At 36.7% G+C, this 19,899-nt stretch overlaps 1 protein-coding gene across 1 annotated transcript in view; it reads left to right on the top strand.

Annotated features, from left to right (window-relative positions):
• LOC125236899 (ryanodine receptor) overlaps nt 1-19,899 on the top strand; it is a 302,209-nt gene that overhangs the window by 60,326 nt on the left and 221,984 nt on the right. Inside the window, exons 3-8 of the mRNA XM_048143817.1 lie at nt 4,849-4,998; nt 8,849-8,902; nt 13,910-13,987; nt 14,351-14,469; nt 16,830-16,899; nt 18,387-18,586. Coding sequence (XP_047999774.1) covers nt 4,849-4,998; nt 8,849-8,902; nt 13,910-13,987; nt 14,351-14,469; nt 16,830-16,899; nt 18,387-18,586 — 671 coding nt within the window. The remainder of the gene's footprint in view (nt 1-4,848; nt 4,999-8,848; nt 8,903-13,909; nt 13,988-14,350; nt 14,470-16,829; nt 16,900-18,386; nt 18,587-19,899) is intronic.

Consider the following 19,899-nt stretch of genomic DNA (forward strand, 5'->3'; position numbering starts at 1 on the left):
TTGCCACGTCCGGGAGCCTGGGGTCCGCTTTGCCTGGGGTCCGCTTTTGACTAATCCCAAGATTTGGCGTAGGCGCTAGTTTTTACGAAAGCGACTGCCATCTGACCTTCCAACCCGAAGGGTAAATTACACCTTATTAGAATTAGTCCGGTTTCCTCACGATGTTTTCCTTCACCGAAAAGCGACTCGCAAATATCAAATGACATTTCGCATATAAATTCCGAAAAACTCATTGGTGCGAGCCGGGCTTCGAACCCACGACCTCCGGAACGAAAGTCGCACGTACTTACCCGCTAGGCTACCAGCGCTTTTTACTTACTTATATGTATGTATATAGAAACAGCACAGATATTTATAAACATATAAAACATCCTCAGGAACATATGTATGTATGTATGTATAAGCTTTATTGTACATAAAGGAAACAAAAGAGACACAGTTACAGAGTCAGTAATATACAATGTAGGCGGACTTATCCCTTAATGGGATCTCTTCCAGTCAACCTTTGAGGCAATGAGTAGAAGCGAATTAACGATGAGTGACGAATTCAAAAATGTACAACCACTAAAAGAATTAAATGCAAATTTTGTATACACATGGTAACAAATATATACATATACAATTACATTAATACACCAATATATACATATATAATAATATAATAATAAATAAACAAATACTCATAAAATATATATTTATATAGGTACTTAGACCAAAAAGTATATGGATATTAATTCGAACCACAAAGCAAGACGACAATTAAAAAAAAATAGATAAAAATTAAAGAAAAAGAAAAAGAGAGAAAAGAAAAAAAAAAACAATCCGATAAAAAAAAAAATTAAGTGTCGGAAAGCCATAGTTTTTTAAGGTTATTCTTGAGTGCTGCTACATAAATGCCCTTACCGGGATTTGAACTCAGGGCCACCTTAGGAGGCAGGGTCACTACAGACTAGGCCTCTTTACGTCGTATATGTACATGTATACCTAATTTTATTTGGTCAACTGTAACTTAAATCTTTTTATTAACCACCTGAAAAAACTTTCAAATGACCAGTCCCTTTGAAAAACTATTCAATCAATCAATCTTAAACCTTCTTCTACTTTAAATAAGGCCTATTTTCAAAGGATTGTTACAAAGTACAAGGCTCTTAAATATTTGCAAGCATAAAAAGCAACTTGAGTTCGAGCTCAATTCTATTTCAATTCAAAAGATGATTTTCTTTTATTCATAGGGTTGGCACCTTTCTAGTTTTTACTTTTTCAGACACACATTTAAGTTGTATTATTTTATATCTTCCTATGATATATTTATTAAATTTATGTTTCTTAATTATAGACTTGAGTGGGAAGGGTCAGTTGGAAGTGGAAGACCTAGGCGAACTTTTCTTGTTCAAATCGGGGAAATATTGCAAAAAAGGCCAGGTCAGAAGTACTCGAAACCGACGAGCGTGTATGAGAAACGTTATGAAAGTGTGTGAAGCGAAAGTGGTTTGTCAGGATCGTAGTAAATGGAAATCCGTGATCTCTGCCTTCCCCTCTGGGAGACAGGCGTGATTGTATATATGTATGTAATAGCCAGAGGATTAAATTTTTATCAACCAACAATATAAAAAGTCATAGCATCAACCCTTCGTTTTAATAGCGCTAACCCTTCCGCCGTCCAATTACCGGCCCATTCAGTCGCTGGCCGCTTTCATTTTGCCATTTATCCACAATAGCTCAGACGAATTCTGTTTAAACGATAGGTACAGTATTTTATTCGAATGAGTTACTTAGGTTGTGTCAACTTTTGTGTTTTTAACCCCCGACGCAAAAACAACGGGGTGTTATAAGTTTGACGTGTCTGTCTGTGTATGTGTGTGTGTCTATCTGTCTGTCTGTCTGTCTGTCTGTATGTTTGTGTCTGTCTGTGTGTGTGTCTGTCTGTGGCATCGTAGCTCCCGAACGGATGAACCGATTTAGATTTAGTTTTTTTGTCTGAAAGCCGAGTTAATCGGGAGTGTTCTTAGCCATGTTTCATAAAAATCGGTCTACTATGTCGCGGTCGGAGGTTTTTTCAATTATTTAATTTTGTTTATAAGTATTTTAAAAGAAACAACTTATTACCGTCAAGTGCTGCAACATTGCCTATCCTGTCTAACATTGCCTGGCTCAGAAAATAGTGAAATGTAAATAAAATAAATACATAAATATTGGGGGACACCTTACACAGATCAACCTGACCCCAAACTAAGCAAAGTTTGTACTATGGGTGTTAGGCGACGATATAGGTACTTATATAGATAAATACATACATATACATATACATGGAATACATCTATGACTCAGGAACAAATATCTGTGCTCATCACACAAATAAATGCCCTTACCGGGATTCGAACCCGGGACCACGGCTTAGCAGGCAGGGTCACTACGCGCTAGGTCAGTCCGGTCGGTATATTGCCGAAAAGAATTTCATATAATGTAGGTCACTGTCCCATCTCCCAACACTTTGATTTAGACACCTATTTTGATTAGAACTACCATTTTAGACCCAGGCAATGTTGGGCAGGGTGGGCAAAGTTACATTGGTGGGCATTTGACGGTACGTACTATAATTGTAACAATATGGGCGCCATAGCTCTTACACTGGCGAGTTAAGTGCTATGGGACATATTTTTGAGTAGGTTGCGTAGACCAAGGCTTTTGCACTCATCATGTACGCTTTTAATATTTATTTATTTATTTATTAGTAAAAACATGTTTACATGACATTACAGTAAAACCAATGCGTCACGAAACTTAGATTTTAACAAAAAAGAGAGAAAATAAATAGAACAAAATTAAAAATAAAATTAAACAATTGATTTGGGCGATGACGTCACAGCGTGGCTCCGTTGCGTCGTTTGCCCCGGTGTGGGATTTGGCAGGTTGCCCCGGAACCGCCGAAAAACCACACCTTTCGGCCAGAAGTCTGCGCTCGCGATGGTGTCCTGCAGCGGCCGCGGCACGCGCACAACGAACGAGCTGAAGTGCACGTAGTGACGCGACTGCAGCTGTTGCACCCTCAGCGTGTAGCCAGTCTTCCGACGAACGTAGTCCACCACCTCGTCAGCCATGGCGGAGTAATGCAGGCGAGACACGTAGAGCGCCCTACTCGGTGTGGCAATCCGTAGACCAGAATTCACCGGTTCCGCAGAGCCACACATAGTCTTGCGAGCCGCTCTGCGCGCCTTGCTCTTCTTTTCCACCAATATGAACCCCTCTTCATCCACATTGGTGCGGGAAGTATTTTCCTTGGCAGGTGCCCGTACTTCACATCCCTTTGTAGTTGGTGCATTGACCCGGCTAGTTGCAGTAGACTGGCCGGCGGTGATGTCAGCGTATGCACGCTGACACCGTGATTTCGACGAAATAGGAGTCGGCCGCGCGCGCGGAGGGAGGGGCGCGCGCGGGGCGGCGGCACGTGCAGCACTTTTTACAGCGTCAGCAGCGTGCAAACTAACCGACACGACACGAGTGTCCGTAGGTCGATGATCGCACTCCAAGTCTGAAACAGCTGACCGAGCTGGAGCATAACGCAAACATTTGATTTCGTTGCGTAACTCGGTAATCATTTCCATGCTAGCTTCTAACTTCGAGATAACTGCGGCTAAACTTGTTTTTAGGGCCACGATTTCCCTAAACAAGCTGCGAACGTCGACGTTATCCGGATCGTACGGCGGAACGATGATATCCGTCGCAACAAACTCCGGAATCCGGTCTTTGTACTCCTTCAGGAATTTCAGGATCTTCTTAATGTCCTCGAGACTTTTCTTCCCGGTTTCGTCGCCTCTCCGGTGAGGTACATAGGTGCCGGCAATCCCAAGGGACTCGCACAACACTCTCTTCGCTTCACAGATGTCGTCCACGGAAAACTTCGACGCACGCGAAGACATCCGGAAAGCAGCTGCCGCATCCATCGCCCCTTCCAGTAACAGCTTGTCTTTTTCTTGAAGGAAAGCTAGGAATTCATTTACGATGGTTTGATTCGGTTTGGAATCTGCCATCGTGTCGATTACCGATCGCGGCAAAGCGCGCGCGCTGATTTCGCAATTATAACTTAATTAAACCATCAATGCGTCTGCACCGCTGCGCGCATTGGACTCTATAATATACTTGAATATACTTAACAATAGTTTGAAAAGGGTGGCATGTCAATGTTTGCTAAATTTTCACATTTTAATTAAAATATGAACTTGATGGAACATCATATGTCAATGTTACTACGGATTTTAAATGACATATAAGAGCATTACCACAGTATAATAAAGAGTACTATCGTACAGTATGGCCACTCCCGCTCCCCGCTGAAAGTGCCGCCTACCCCCTCTCGGTTACCTCACAGTTACCGCCAGTCAAAAACGCGAACAGTCGACCTGTCATATCTCACTCATACAAGCATGGTACGCGTTCACCTACACGAGCTTAGACTGTGTGCTAGGAACGCGCCTCTGTCATATATTTGATTGCCAGTGTCCGAGATATGTACTGTACTATACTGTATGTACTGATTTTCATGAAACATGGCTAAGAACACTCCCGACTTACTCAGCTTTCAGACAAAAAAAACTAAATCCAAATCAGTTCATCAGTTCGGGAGCTACGACAGACAGACAGACAGACAGACTAACAGACAGACACACACACAGACAGACATGTCAAACTTATAACACCCCGTCGTTTTTGCGTCGAGGGTTAAAAAAAAAGAAGTAAATACCGTGTTATGCTGGTAGTGCCCCCGCCAAAACGAGGCAATCGAGGCGGAAAGTCACTACCTACCTACCTCTTGTCGAATTTATGTTTACTAAAAACCGTTTTTGTTTACAGGAAGACATGGTGTGCCTATCATGCACGGCGACCGGCGAACGAGTCTGTCTGGCGGCAGAGGGTTTCGGCAACCGACACTGTTTCCTAGAGAACATCGCCGACAAGAATATACCCCCTGACTTGTCGCAGTGTGTGTTCGTCATAGAACAGGTAAGAGTGAGAGACGGATGGTAAGTGAGAGAGAGAAGGGTTTCGGCAACCGACACTGTTTCCTAGAGAACATCGCCGACAAGAATATACCCCCTGACTTGTCGCAGTGTGTGTTCGTCATAGAACAGGTAAGAGTGAGAGACGGATGGTGAGTGAGAGAGAGAAGGGTTTCGGCAACCGACACTGTTTCCTAAAGAACATCGCCGACAAGAATATACCCCCTGCCTTGTCGCAGTGTGTTCGTCATAGAACAGGTAAGAGTGAGAGACGGATGGTGAGTGATAGAGAGAAGGGTTTCCGCAACCGACACTGTTTCCTAAAGAACATCGCTGACAAGAATATACCCCCTGACTTGTCGCAATGTGTGTTCGTCATAGAACAGGTATGTTAGAGTGAGAGACTAGAGGATAGTGAGTGAGAAAGAGAAGGGTTTCGGCAACCGACACTGTTTCCTAGAGAACATCGCCGACAAGAATATACCCCCTGACTTGTCGCAGTGTGTGTTCGTCATAGAACAGGTAAGAGAGAGAGACGGATGATGAGTGAGAGAGAGAAGGGTTTCGGCAACCGACACTGTTTCCTAGAAAACATCGCCGACAAGAATATACCCCCTGACTTGTCGCAGTGTGTTCGTCATAGAACAGCTAAGAGTGAGAGACGGATAGTGAGTGAGAGAGAGAGAAGGGTTTCAGCAACCGACACTGTTTCCTAGAGAACATCGCCGACAAGAATATACCCCCTAACTTGTCGCAGTGTGTTCGTCATAGAACAGGTATCTATAACATTTATATTGGGCCCGACGTTTCAAACGTGACATTACGTCCGTGGTCACAGGCAGACTGGCGGGGAGCCGTATCAACATCTAGCTGTATGAGATTTTAGAACTACCCGCATCTTTATTCACTTTTACGCTAGTGGTGGCTATGAGAGCATTTCTTCTTTTTGCCAATATTTTTTTTTTTTTATTGTTTTAGGGAATTTTAGGTCAATTGTACTCAGAATCACGAGTACTTTCAATCTCACTGGGAGACAAAAAGTGTCCCAGAATTTCCATACATTTTTTTTACTTTCCTCTTTTGTTACCCCATACAACATGTACGGAAAATGGTAACAAAATTAGAAAAAATCGTATGGGACAATTTTTTTAACTACTAGGATTGAAAAGGCTAGTAATTCTGAGTAGAATAGCATATTTTTTTTCAAAAATATCACACTTCATAAAAGTGTCAAAAAAAAAAAAAGAAATGCTCATGAGTGAAAATCGTGTCAAGTACCTAGTTTAAATCAATATAACTATACTTGCAAAAGGTTAATTCCTAAAAGTTTCTGGCCAGTATACTTTCGGGTTTGTAATTGTTATAATGCATATTCAAACAGCAGACTAGAAAGTTTGTTGAGCGACCGACCGACACTGCAACTTAAATAAATACTACTGAAGGTTTATGTCAGTAAAACTTGAGCTAACTAGGCAAAACCCCGACTTAGAACTTTTGCATTGCCAAAAAACAACCAAAGTTTTGAAACATGCTTTTCATATAATAAGGACATTTTTATTATAAAGTCTGTTGAAACAAATATAACATTATTATACTTGAATCAAAATACTCTGGTGTGATGTAAAGCAGCTTGTATTTAATTACCAATACAGTTCCTTATACTATTATGTTGCTCCTTCACATCAATGCATCGCTGCATCCGATGGAACCAATGGAAAAAGCACTTTGCTCACTCGTCTTTATAGCTAGTTTTTGGGTTTCTGTCAAAATATAACGGGCACAAAGCCTTAGGGTCGTAGTAAATGGAAAGCCGAGATCTCTGCCTTCTCCTCTGGGAAACAGGCGTGATTGTATGTGTGTATGTACAAAGCCTCCTGACTTGGAGGATTTTGTACACTTGACTCATACCGATGCCTAAGGTAGTAAGTAGTAGTAAATATTTACTTTATTGCACAAAACAAATTACAAATACAGTGAATAATTATAATGGTTATGTACAAAGGCGAGCTTATCCCTTTAAGGGATCTCTTCCAGCTAACCTTGGAATAACTGAGAGAGAAAAATAGGAGATGGTAGACAAACACAACGAAAGTGCATCGGCGTATATAGAAAGTACCTATCAATTAAATATCTTTACACATAATATACATCCCTGAGCTAAAAATTAATACAATACGTATAAATACATAAATAATATATATTTACTTATACAATAAACATGTCTAAGGTTGTCGGAATATGCAGGTAGGTCACGCTTTTGTCAACCTCTATCAGCCGTCCCTCACGCTGATCATCGGTGAAATTAGGGCGACCATGTTTAATTTTATTGAACCAGATGTAAACAGTGCTACGAGATGGGGCTTGACTGTGAAAGGCCAAACGAAATGTATTATAACTCCTTTGTTGACTTAAATAACATCGAAAGTCATAGAAAATCATGGTACGAAAATTTTATCTCGTTAAATACATAATGAAGTTAAACATAAAATTTTGATATTACTGCCAAATCGTAAAAGAAATGATAAATTAATGAAAGGCGCACAATATATTGTCAATGAGTTCTATTTTTAAAATGTAGACTTACTTTTTATTAACCGCCTTCCAAATCTCAAAGGAAGGGGTTATCAAGTCGTCTGTTTTTTTTTTTTTATGTTTGTTCCTCGATATCTCCGTCGTTACTAGACCGATTTTGAAAAATTTTTTTTTTTGATTGAATGTATATTGCATACAGATTGGTCCCATTTTTCTCAGAACCCAGTTCTGATGATGGGATCCTGGAGAAATCGAGGGAACTCCTCAAATCTGAAAGGCATACATATGGTGATTTTTGTGTTTTTAAAGGAACAGCATGCATTTACGTACGGAACAGTGACATTTGGTGCAGTGGAACTCCTGATGATGGTCAGAATGGAACTCCTCAAATCTGAACGGCACACTTATAGTGACTTTGGTATTTTTATAAGAACAGCATGCACTTACGTCCAGAACAGTGATATTTGGTGCAGTGGAATTGCTGATGATGGTCAGAACGGAACTCCTCAAATCTGAACGGCACACTACAGTTACTATAGTAACTTTGGTATTTTTATAAGAACAGCATGCACTTACGTCCAGAACAGTGACATTTGGTGCAGTGGAACTGCTGATGAAGAGTGAGCCGCCCCTGGTTAGAGTTCCGTTCTGATAATCATTCTCATCTGTAAGTACTTCAGAATCATCCAGATTTCAAAATTGGCTCAGAAATGACGGAGATATCGAATAACAAACATTAAAAAATATACAGACGAATTGATAACATAATCCAACATTTGAAAGTATTTATCACCAGAACCCCAAAGGAAGGCGGTTTTTTTTTCTTAAAAATTATTCATTATATTCTTTACAAGTGACCGGTTCTAAAAACTTTCAGTGTCGCCCTCGTAAATAAATGACAATATCTAGGGAGTAAAGTGTGACTACTATTGTATATAGAAATTAGAAATATTGGTCCTATAATCTCTGTTTATGTTTAAATATGGCTTTATATTTAATACTAATAGGCAACTTGACTGTAGGTACTTAAAATAAAATATTTTATACCATGCACGAAATAAAGCATCAGATAATTATAAAAAAAAAAACAAGGACATAAGTTATTTTTAACTCCAATTTATATTTTATAAATCAGATAGAAATATATAAAGTAAATCAGTTGACCGTGACGTCACTCAATTTGATTTCATACTAACTCCATATTAGCAAGTCGTTCAAAATATTTTTGACAGTTCTTAAAAAGAAGCTGATTTGACTAGGAGGAAAGTAGCCTATTTGATTTTTAATAATTATTTAAAGTTTTCTTTTTATTTACATTACAGGCATTGTCAGTGCGAGCTCTACAAGAGCTGGTCACAGCTGCCGGCTCCGAAACCGTAAGTATACCCCATCTTTACCACCCTGTATGTACATTTTTCACAAATATGTAAACCTGTGAAATAACTTGTTCTCCTTAAGTACTGTCCTTTAAATAATTTTCAGTAAACTAATTTGTCTTATGTAAAATTTGTTTAACCTAAAAAGATTTTAAATAGCAAATCTGTATTGTTTAGCACTTTTTATGTACAGGGTGAAAATGTTTACAGTGCACATTTATTTTTATTTTTATGAAAAGTAAAATTGATACAAATATTTGGACATTGTTACACAAATTGATGATCACACTGAAGCTAAATGTAAGTTATACATACTTACAAAAGTACACAACATAATGTCCTTCATACTATACATTTAGACTAGGTACGGTATAATAATTGTGTTGCCCTCACTGAAATTCGCACCTAAGATCATAAATCGAAGCTCTCAATTTATGAGGTTATCTTTTTATGAATATGGGCTAAAAATACATTATTTATAATCTCTGCAACTTTGTCGTTTAATGAAAACATCCCAAAATGTATTGATTCAGTTTTAATGAACTTAAAACCGACGGACGGACAGAGCGGCACCATAAGGGTTCCTTTTGTACGTTTTTGGTACGGAACTCTAAAAAGAATAAAGAAAAGCATTATTTAAAAACTTTTCAGGCCATATGTCTAAAGGATTTTGAGCATTCCTTTGTTATGGACATAAAAGTATATAGTATATAGTATGCAGAGCTGTCTGTACAGTGTACACAAGACATTTGATTAAAACTATTGATTTTGTGCACCTAATTAGTGGTATAATTTTCTCTACAGAGCTGAGTACACAATTTTTTTTTCGTAAAATGGTTCGTAAGATCGTGCACTGTAAAAGTCACCCTGTATATGACCGTGTTTAACCTCCTGTGAATAATATACGTATCGCCGCCATTTCTTGCAGGGCAAAGAAAACTTAGTGAGTACATCATTCGGTAAACTGCATGACGGAAATTCAAAATCTGAATTGGAATTTATAGAATTCTTTTCAACATTTCATTAATATTCGATTCTACATTTAGTTAATATTTGATTCTACATTAATATTTAATTACTATACATTCTAATAATATTTAATTCTACATTTCGTTAATATTTGTTTCTACATTTTATTAATATGCAGTTATACATTTTATTAATATTCAATTCTACATTCTATTAATACCAATTTAAAATAATTTTTTCTTATTAAGGTGATTCTCTGTAAGGATGTTCAACAAACAGTCCCCTGGCAATGATTTTTTAAAACATTTATTTATAAAATCAGAAATAGTTTGTATAATTTAATTAAGGCAAATGGGTTTTATTAAATTATATTAACTATTTAGGATTTCATTAATAAATATTTCAAAAAATCATTGCCAGGGGACTGTTTGTTGATCATCCTTACAGAGAATCACCCTTAAAATGATTTTTATGAATTTTCTTTGAAATTTGCTTGTATCATTCTAGAAACACTCACTATTCATGACTAATTAGAATTCTACATTTCATTAATAATCAATTCTACGTTTTATTTGTTATATTCAAATATTTTTCTAGTTTTCTTTTTTTGTTCATCGCTACTAGAAGTTTTCACGTCATCTTTCAACTATTGTGCCATCCTTTTTAGGGTTCCGTAGTCAACTAGGAACCCTTATAGTTTCGCCATGTCTGTCTGTCCGTCCGTCCGTCCGTCCGTCCGCGGATAATCTCAGTAACCGTAAGCACTAGAAAGCTGAAATTTGGTACCAATATGTATATCAATCACGCCAACAAAGTGCAAAAATAAAAAATAGAAAAAAATGTTTTATTAGGGTACCCCCCCTACATGTAAAGTGGGGTCTGATATTTTTTTCATTCCAACCCCAACGTGTGATATATTGTTGGATAGGTATTTAAAAATGAATAAGGGTTTACTAAGATCGTTTTTTGATAATATTAATATTTTCGGAAATAATCGCTCCTAAAGGAAAAAAAAGTGCGTCCCCCCCCCCTCAAACTTTTGAACCATACGTTTAAAAAATATGAAAAAAATCACAAAAGTAGAACTTTATAAAAACTTTCTAGGAAAATTGTTTTGAACTTAATAGGTTCAGTAGTTTTTGAGAAAAATACGGAAAACTACGGAACCCTACACTGAGCGTGGCCCGACACGCTCTTGGCCGGTTTTTTTTATTAACGATTACCTTACATTTTTAGTCAATACTTGAAAAAAAAATAGTTTCATGAAATTAAATACTTTTAATATAATGCGGAGAAGAATACGTTTGCACAACACATAGAGGATCGAGTATTATAGAGAGTTACTGTTAAAGTAAAATGTGTAATCACAGTGCATAGACTGCCATCTCTTGACACAGGCTTAAAACTTTTGAACCTCAGTTTTGACAATTTGGCCCATATTCTTAGCTTGATAAGCGTGCGTGACGGAAATTCAAAATCTGAATTGGAATTTATAGAATTCTTTTCAACATTTCATTAATATTCGATTCTACATTTAGTTAATATTTGATTCTACATTAATATTTAATTACTATACATTCTAATAATATTTAATTCTACATTTCGTTAATATTTGTTTCTACATTTTATTAATATCCAGTTATACATTTTATTAATATTCAATTCTACATTCTATTAATACCAATTTAAAATAATTTTTTCTTATTAAAATGATTTTTATGAATTTTCTTTGAAATTTGCTTGTATCATTCTAGAAACACTCACTATTCATGACTAATTAGAATTCTACATTTCATTAATAATCAATTCTACGTTTTATTTGTTATATTCAAATATTTTTCTAGTTTTCTTTTTTTGTTCATCGCTACTAGAAGTTTTCACGTCATCTTTCAACTATTGTGCCATCCTTTTTTTATTAACGATTACCTTACATTTTTAGTCAATACTTGAAAAAAAAAATCGTTTCATGAAATTAAATACTTTTAATATAATGCGGAGAAGAATACGTTTGCACAACACATAGAGGATCGAGTATTATAGAGAGTTACTGTCAAAGTAAAATGTGTAATCACAGTGCATAGACTGCCATCTCTTGACACAGGCTTAAAACTTTTGAACCTCAGTTTTGACAATTTGGCCCATATTCTTAGCTTGATACCTATGTGTTAAAATATCAAATATTAACATTAGCGCCATCTAGCTGAGCGTACCCCAAAGGTGTAATGCCATCTAGGCCACCGTACCGTTTTCTGTATGTTACTGAGGTACGTTTTTTTTTCTTAGACTTTATCCGTCTATACGGATTTATATATGTCTTTGACACAACATTAGGTATCTACTAATTATCAACCCCCCTTATTCGTAAACGTGCACTAAAGTTATCAAGCCGATAAAGTTCGTTAAGCCCTTTGTATCACACCAATATGTCGGAAAGGGACAAACGAACTTTATCGGCTTGATAACTAGGGGGATAATGTATTGTTCTCATTAACATACTTTTCATACTTTTTATAATTTACCATACTTTATTCTAATCTCAATTTAATAACACGGTATGTGTTTACAATCGATTTAGTTTAGTGTTCTTGGCGAGTAACTATTGTAACCCTTGGCAACTATCACGATATTTCATTTTGATCAATTCAACTGTATTGACCGGGATATACATGGTGATTTTTGTCGTGCTCTCAATATTTTCATGACAATCATGACAAAAACAAATCATATTACGGTGTATATCCTGGACACAAACTAGTGAAACTAACAGTGAATCATTCAAAATTTTCATTGGTGAATGTTTCATTCGTGTTGCTCGTTATATTACGTATCAAATCCATATTTAGGACTATGCAGGATGCGTTTAGATGATCCAAAAACCAATAGAATTGATAGATATCTTACCCAAAATACGACATTGTGTGTACAGAGTACCTACACAGACTCACAAACACATCGCAGAACTGAAATATTCTTAATTTAATCATCTAAACATTTTTATATTAAAGGAAAAAATGGAAAAATTTACGCTTCCGGCGGGACTTGAACCCGCACCATTTTTGCAATCCGTGCAATGCTCTTACCAATTGAGCTACGGAAGCCACGCCGGACTTCGCAAATCTTTCCATGCCTTTCCTTTTGTACACACGTCTTGGGGTGACGTCTGGGGTTTTTTCCTTTAATATAAAAATGTTTAGAATCGTTAGCAGACGTTTCTGCTTAATAAAAATTAATTTAATCATCTAATGAGCTAACTCTCTTCTCTATTGGTTTTTGGACTAGGCTACTTAGAACCCATAATCCTTTCCCTACGTACTCCTTATTTCCTTTTATTGCGTAGTCTTAATTATAAACATTATATTTAAATAGTTAATTTTAATAATAATAGTTTTTTTAATTTTAATAGTTTTTTTTTACCTGTGTGGTGACGGGTTAAGAATTTCACCACCCCCTTTCTTCCCGTGGGTGTCGTAGAAGGCGACTATGGGATATGAGTTAAATTGTGGCGTAGGCGAGAGGCTGGCAACCTGTCACTGCAATGTCACAGTTTCGTTTTCTTTCAACCCCTTATTTGCCAAGAGTGGCACTGAAGCTTTAGTAGTTTCACGTGCTCTGCCTACCCCTTTATGGGATACAGGCGTGATTGTATGTATGTATGTATGTATGTAATTTTAAATTCTGATCTTACTTAACTAATATTTTCTTTTTGTAAATGAAACTTTGTTTAAATAGAAAAATTAAAAAGTGTTTAATTAAGAACATCTGTAAAAAACCCAATGTGGAAGCAATAAACTATTATAAACTATTTTTTTTTATTTTATTATAAATGGGCTTACTCTTGGCCACAGACTAGCCATAGACAAAGACGTGGCCTACGATGGAGTGAGCTCGCCCAGAAGATGCCTGTTCACTCTTGATTTTTATTAAATTAAACTATTTTAAATAAATAATTTTAAACGATATCCGTATTTTAATAAATTTGGTAATATTTACATAGTCCATAGAACCATATAAAATATTTTTATGTATCGTTGATTTCAGGGTAAAGGCACAGGGTCTGGACACAGAACCTTGCTTTACGGCAATGCTATTCTACTGAGGCATCTTAACAGTGACATGGTAAGTGTAGTTTGAACACACAGATATACACCGTGTCCAATAAGTTCGAATACTCATATTTTACCTCAATTCTAAAGATCTAGGGATCATAGGTCATTAATTTGAGGTTTTTTTCCCATTCCGTTATCATTTTTTTATACATTTTGTATGGCGGTAACGGAATGGAAGGTTTGAAAAATGTATGATTATCTAGGGACATTTTTTTTTCTCCTATCAGGATCGAAAGACCGCACGATTTTGAGTATGAATCGCGTAAATACCCATGTTACCCATGTTACAAAACCTTGAAAAAAAATGGCCCAGTTGATTTACACCCTGTATAAGATCAACTTTTCACATTAAACGTTTTTTTTTTGTTTTCAGTACCTAGCGTGTCTGTCAACATCGTCGTCTCAAGACAAGCTGGCTTTCGACGTCGGTCTTCAGGAGCATTCTCAAGGCGAAGCCTGCTGGTGGACTCTCCATCCAGCCAGCAAGCAAAGGTAAAGTGTACTTTTAATTGATTGTAGTGAAAAGCATGTTTAGACGAAGACGAAGCGCTGGTGGCCTAGTGGTAAGTGCGTGCGACTTTCGTTCTGGAGGTCGCGAGTTCGAACCTCGGCTCGCGCCAATGAGTTTTTCACGAAATGTCATTTGATATTTGCCAGTCGCTTTTCGGTGAAGGAAAACATCGTGAGGAAACCGGACTAATTCCAATAAGGTCTAGTTACCCTTCGGGTTGGAAGGTCAGATGGCAGTCGCTATCGTAAAACTAGTGCCTACGCCAAATCTTGGGATTAGTTGTCAAAGCGGACCCTAGGCTCCCATGAGCCGTGGCAAATGCCGGGATAACGCAAGGAGGACGATGAGTGAAAAGCATGTTTAGCACAGAACTTAATTTAGATAGAAGAAACAAATTCATATATTTGTATAGGGGCCGAGCGTGTCAAATTTTGTACTGAAGTTGATTCTTGCCTGTAATTTTAAATATGTCTCAGGCGGGACCCCTTTCTTTCCCATAAACTTTTTGGTCAGAATTTCGTTAGTCATAAGTTGTTATTCATATATTTTGTGGTCATAAACATCACTAGTCATAATTTTTGTTACGAATAATGTTTAATGGTACTAACATTAACAACCCATAATATTGGATGCCATAACCTTAAAAGTCATAAAGTTGATGAGTATAAAATTGAAAGGCATAACAATAATTATCCAGAAATATTACTAGGCATAATTTTTGAAGCCCTACTGATTGTTCTGCATACAGTTTTAAGGCATAAACCTCATAAGTCATAATCTTTGTTACGAATAACGTTTATAGTTCTAACGTTAACAACCCATATTATAGAATACTATAATCTTAGAATCAAGAAAGTTGATGAATATAACATTTAAAACGGATCCCTTTGTTAGCTAGTTTATCATTAGTCATAATTCTGAAACGGTTTCATTAGGGTGACCTATAGATAGGTTAGGTTAGGTTTGTTTTATGGCAATCCTGAAAAGTTACGCGTTTTTGAGAAAAACCAAATTATAATTCTGAAACGGTTTCATTAGGGTCACCTATAGATAGGTTAGGTTAGGTTTGTTTTATGGCAATCCTGAAAAGTTACGCGTTTTTGAGAAAAACCAAATTATGACTAACGAAAATGTGGACAATCGATACATTATACCTTATGACTTTATTGGTAGTCCGCATTTACCTCGCGTCCATTAGAACGGAAATAGGACCCCTGCCCCCCTTCTACTCGTTGACGAAGCCGAATACTACAAAAATCAGCATGCAAAGGAAGAAATGGCGGGAAAATCAGTGAGCTCATTGAGTATTTTAATCCTCATTTCTCAGCTAGGTTCGCTAGTTACCATGTGTCATTCAGAGCAAAAATAGGAGCCCCGCATAGCGAGGCTCCGTCGAATCGCTGGCCGGGCCTAATATTCTTAAAAGCAACATGAAAAAATTAAACACATAACATGTAAAAGACGAAATGGCGGGAAAATCAGTGAGCCCAACGAGAAAATTTTCATTTCTCGGGTAGGTACGTTAGTTACCTTGTGTCATTCAGAGCAGAAATAGGAGCCCCGCAATCGCTGGCGGGGCCTAATATTCTTAAAAGCGACATGAAAAAATTAAACACATAACATGTAAAAGACGAAATAGCGGGAAAATCAGTGAGCCCAACGAGAAAATTTTCATTTCTCGGGTAGGTTCGTTAGTTACCTTGTGTTCCTTATAATGAAAAATAATATAGATCCCATTGAATGTTATGATTAAAGTTAATGTGGACAGTAATCATTATTACTTGCGAAAATATACTTTACGACAATTATGACAAACATGTTTATTGCTTTCAACATTATGTCCATAATACAAAATGCAATTTGATTATTATGCCAAACAATGTTTATGACTAACAATAATGATGACTTGCAAAAATCTGACCTCCCATTTCTGACATTCAACTTTATGACTAATGATAATATGACTATTAAAAATTATGACTAACAACGTTATGGATTGTAAAAATCGGACTAAAAAAATTATGGGAACCAATAGAGACCCGTCTCAGGCTCTTGATTGTTCATAATTTTTGTGTTGTTGCAATTGAATATCACGTAAATAACGAGGCATTTTTTATGTTTTGGTTGACTTCAACTTACAAAAATTGACGCCCGAAAGCTGCAAGCTGCGAGTAAAGACGGACAACTCAGTGGATTTCACTGAGTTCATTTGACACGCTAAGTAGATACGTTTGCTTGATCTATGGTATATATGACATCTGTGATGTTTAGAAATTTTTTTTCTATGGAAGCCTATTACTGCTGGTGCTAAGTCCTATGTCATTCCTTATTTTGAATACAGATCTGAGGGTGAGAAGGTGCGAGTGGGTGACGACCTTATCCTCGTGTCTGTCGCTACGGAGAGATATTTGGTAAGTTAAAACCCGGCCAAGAGCGTGTCGGGCCACGCTCAGTGTAGGGTTCCGTAGTTTTCCACATTTTTCTCAAAAACCACTGAACCTATCGAGTTCAAAACAATTTTCCTAGAAAGTATTTATAAAGTTCTACTTTTGTGATTTTTTTCATATTTTTTAAACATATGGTTCAAAAGTTAGAGGGGGGGGGACGTACTTTTTTTTCCTTTAGGAGCGATTATTTCCGAAAATATTAATATTATCAAAAAACGATCTTAGCAAACCCTTATTCATTTTTTAATACCTATCCAACAATATATCACACGTTGGGGTTGGAATGAAAAAAAATATCAGCCCCCACTTTAGATGTAGGGGGGGTACCATAATAAAACATTTTTTTCCATTTTTTATTTTTGCACTTTGTTGGCGTGATTGATATACATATTGGTACCAAATTTCAGCTTTCTAGTGCTAACGGTTACTGAGATTATCCGCGGACGGACGGACGGACGGACGGACGGACGGACAGACAGACATGGCGAAACTATAAGGGTTCCTAGTTGACTACGGAACCCTAAAAAGAAAGCATTAGTCTAATAATGATTTAATTATGGTCTCTAGTGGCCCAATCACTCTGTTTACATCGCTTATAGATAGATAGATGATTTATTTCACGAAAAAAATTACAATATAAGTTTGCGTTTCTGTACAAAAATATAAGAATTCCCATCATGATCGTCATAAAATTAAAAACTTAGAGATAACAGGAATAATATTAATAATAAATCATCATATTGTGTCCCCCAATAAGGGTTGTCATTTTCCAAAATTTAACAATAAAAACAAATTAATAAAAAATAAAATTAAAAATTAATTAACATAAGTATGTAAATACTTACAAATCAAAATACAAATCGATTATTAAAGGAATGTCACACACAAAGATAAAAGATGAAAATATAATGTCATTATTAAATTTCAATGTAAAAATAATATCTCCCAATAAGAATCGTCAACAAAAATAAGTATATACAATTATTCCGATTTAAACCGAACGGATAACAATTGTTTGTTTTTGGAGTATTTTCTTGAGAACCAAGAAGTTTTTTTTGCATTCATTTCATTAATTATTTTACCATACCTACTTTATTACACAGTTTAGATTTAGTTATTGTCGTAGATAAGAGTAATTTATACAAACTGTTAACTGAATTCATGGTGTTTCGTGAATTCTGAATTCAGGTAAGCATGGTCGCACGATAAATGATATAAGAGTAACATCTGGCCGTCCCTTTCGCACTATTTGTAAGTGCGATAGGGACGGCCTGGTGTTTTATCGTTTATTGCGCGACCATGCTATCGGTTTAAGAAGTGTTTTCATTTTAGTCGCCCATTTGAACCCTTTGCTTTGTATCCCTTTTAATAATAAAGACGACATATGATAATCGTACAACGGTTACCCTAAATGTATGTGGTATATTCATTTTATTTCTATTAATTTTCAGCACACAACCAAAGAGAACGAAGTATCAATAGTCAACGCGTCCTTCCACGTGACCCACTGGTCGGTCCAACCGTACGGCACCGGCATATCGCGAATGAAATACGTCGGATATGTCTTCGGTGGAGATGTACTAAGATTCTTCCATGGGGGTGACGAGTGTCTTACTATACCTAGTACTTGGAGCACAGAAGGGGGGCAGAAGTAAGTATTTGATAGTTTTATTTATACAGAGTGGGGCCTGTAACAAAGGCGAAGAATCGAACCCCAGGCCACTCTCCCTACACTGATCAACATTTGTTCGGCGACTTTTAAAAATAACTTGTATTTTGATTTTTATCACCCTTGAAAGTTTTTTCTAAGAGGTAATGTATTGCGAATTGTGTTAAGTCTAAAGTGTGACAGACAACGTCAATGACAACAATAATGGCGTACATTGAAGCTAATATTTATTTTGTATGAAAAATTAAAAATTTAAAGACTTCATAATTTTTAAAAGTCACTGAACAAATGTTGATCAGTATAAGGAGAATAGCCTACAGTTCAATTCTTCGCCTTTGTTACAGGCCCCACTCTGTATGGTAGAATTGGAGCATTAGATAGACCGAAAGGTATGAATGGTAATCCATGCCATCCGTTTGTCTAAAGTTTGAAAACTATCTCTGTTTTGCCCAATGCTTGGCTGGTAGAGAATGTCTTAAGGCGTTAAGTCTGCCATTTGTACATTTTAGTGATAATTTGTGCAATAAAGTTTAAATAAATAAATAAAAGCTCCATAAGACACTAGGCTTACTCTTAAGTGGTAATCCATGGCACCCGAAATTAGTCTTAAGTCTGAAAAGTTCCATAAGACACATTTAGTGTATGATATACGTTGGATACGTATTCGGTGGAGATGTACTGAGATTCTTCCACTATACCTAGTACTTGGAACACCGAAGGTGCACAGAAGCTTATTTGAATGCTTTTATTTAGATGGTAAAATATTATTACAGCACCATCTCTCTCGCTATATCGTAATCCTGCAAAAGGATTCATATAGGAGATGCAAGCACACATTGCTCGCCCTTAGAGTTGGTCAAAGGCGCCTAGCCTTCAGAGATAACATACATTAGAGAAATTTCGTCGGGTACCTCGGGGTGGTGTAGTGGTTTAGCACGTCAGCCGCGATCGCGGGTTCGATTCCCGGCTTCGCCACCAGTGGGCTTGATCGCTTTTCTTTAGTGAATGGTATCTATTTCAGTTTATAAAGAAAATTGAATTAACAAAAACTGTTAAAAAATTGTGTAGTAGAATTTGTATAAGTTAATAAACTTTTCGTAGCTGAGCACTATTTCTACTCAGAATTACTAGCCTTTTCAATCCTAGTAGTTAAAAAAATTGTCCCATCCGATTTTTTCTTATTTTGTTACCATTTTCCGTACATGTTATATGGGGTAACAAAAGAGGAAAGTAACAAAAATGTATGGAAATTCTGGGACACTTTTTGTCTCCCAGTGAGATTGAAAGTAACTCAC

The sequence above is a fragment of the Leguminivora glycinivorella genome, chromosome 20 (assembly GCF_023078275.1).
Source record: "Leguminivora glycinivorella isolate SPB_JAAS2020 chromosome 20, LegGlyc_1.1, whole genome shotgun sequence".
Taxonomy (NCBI): domain Eukaryota; kingdom Metazoa; phylum Arthropoda; class Insecta; order Lepidoptera; family Tortricidae; genus Leguminivora; species Leguminivora glycinivorella.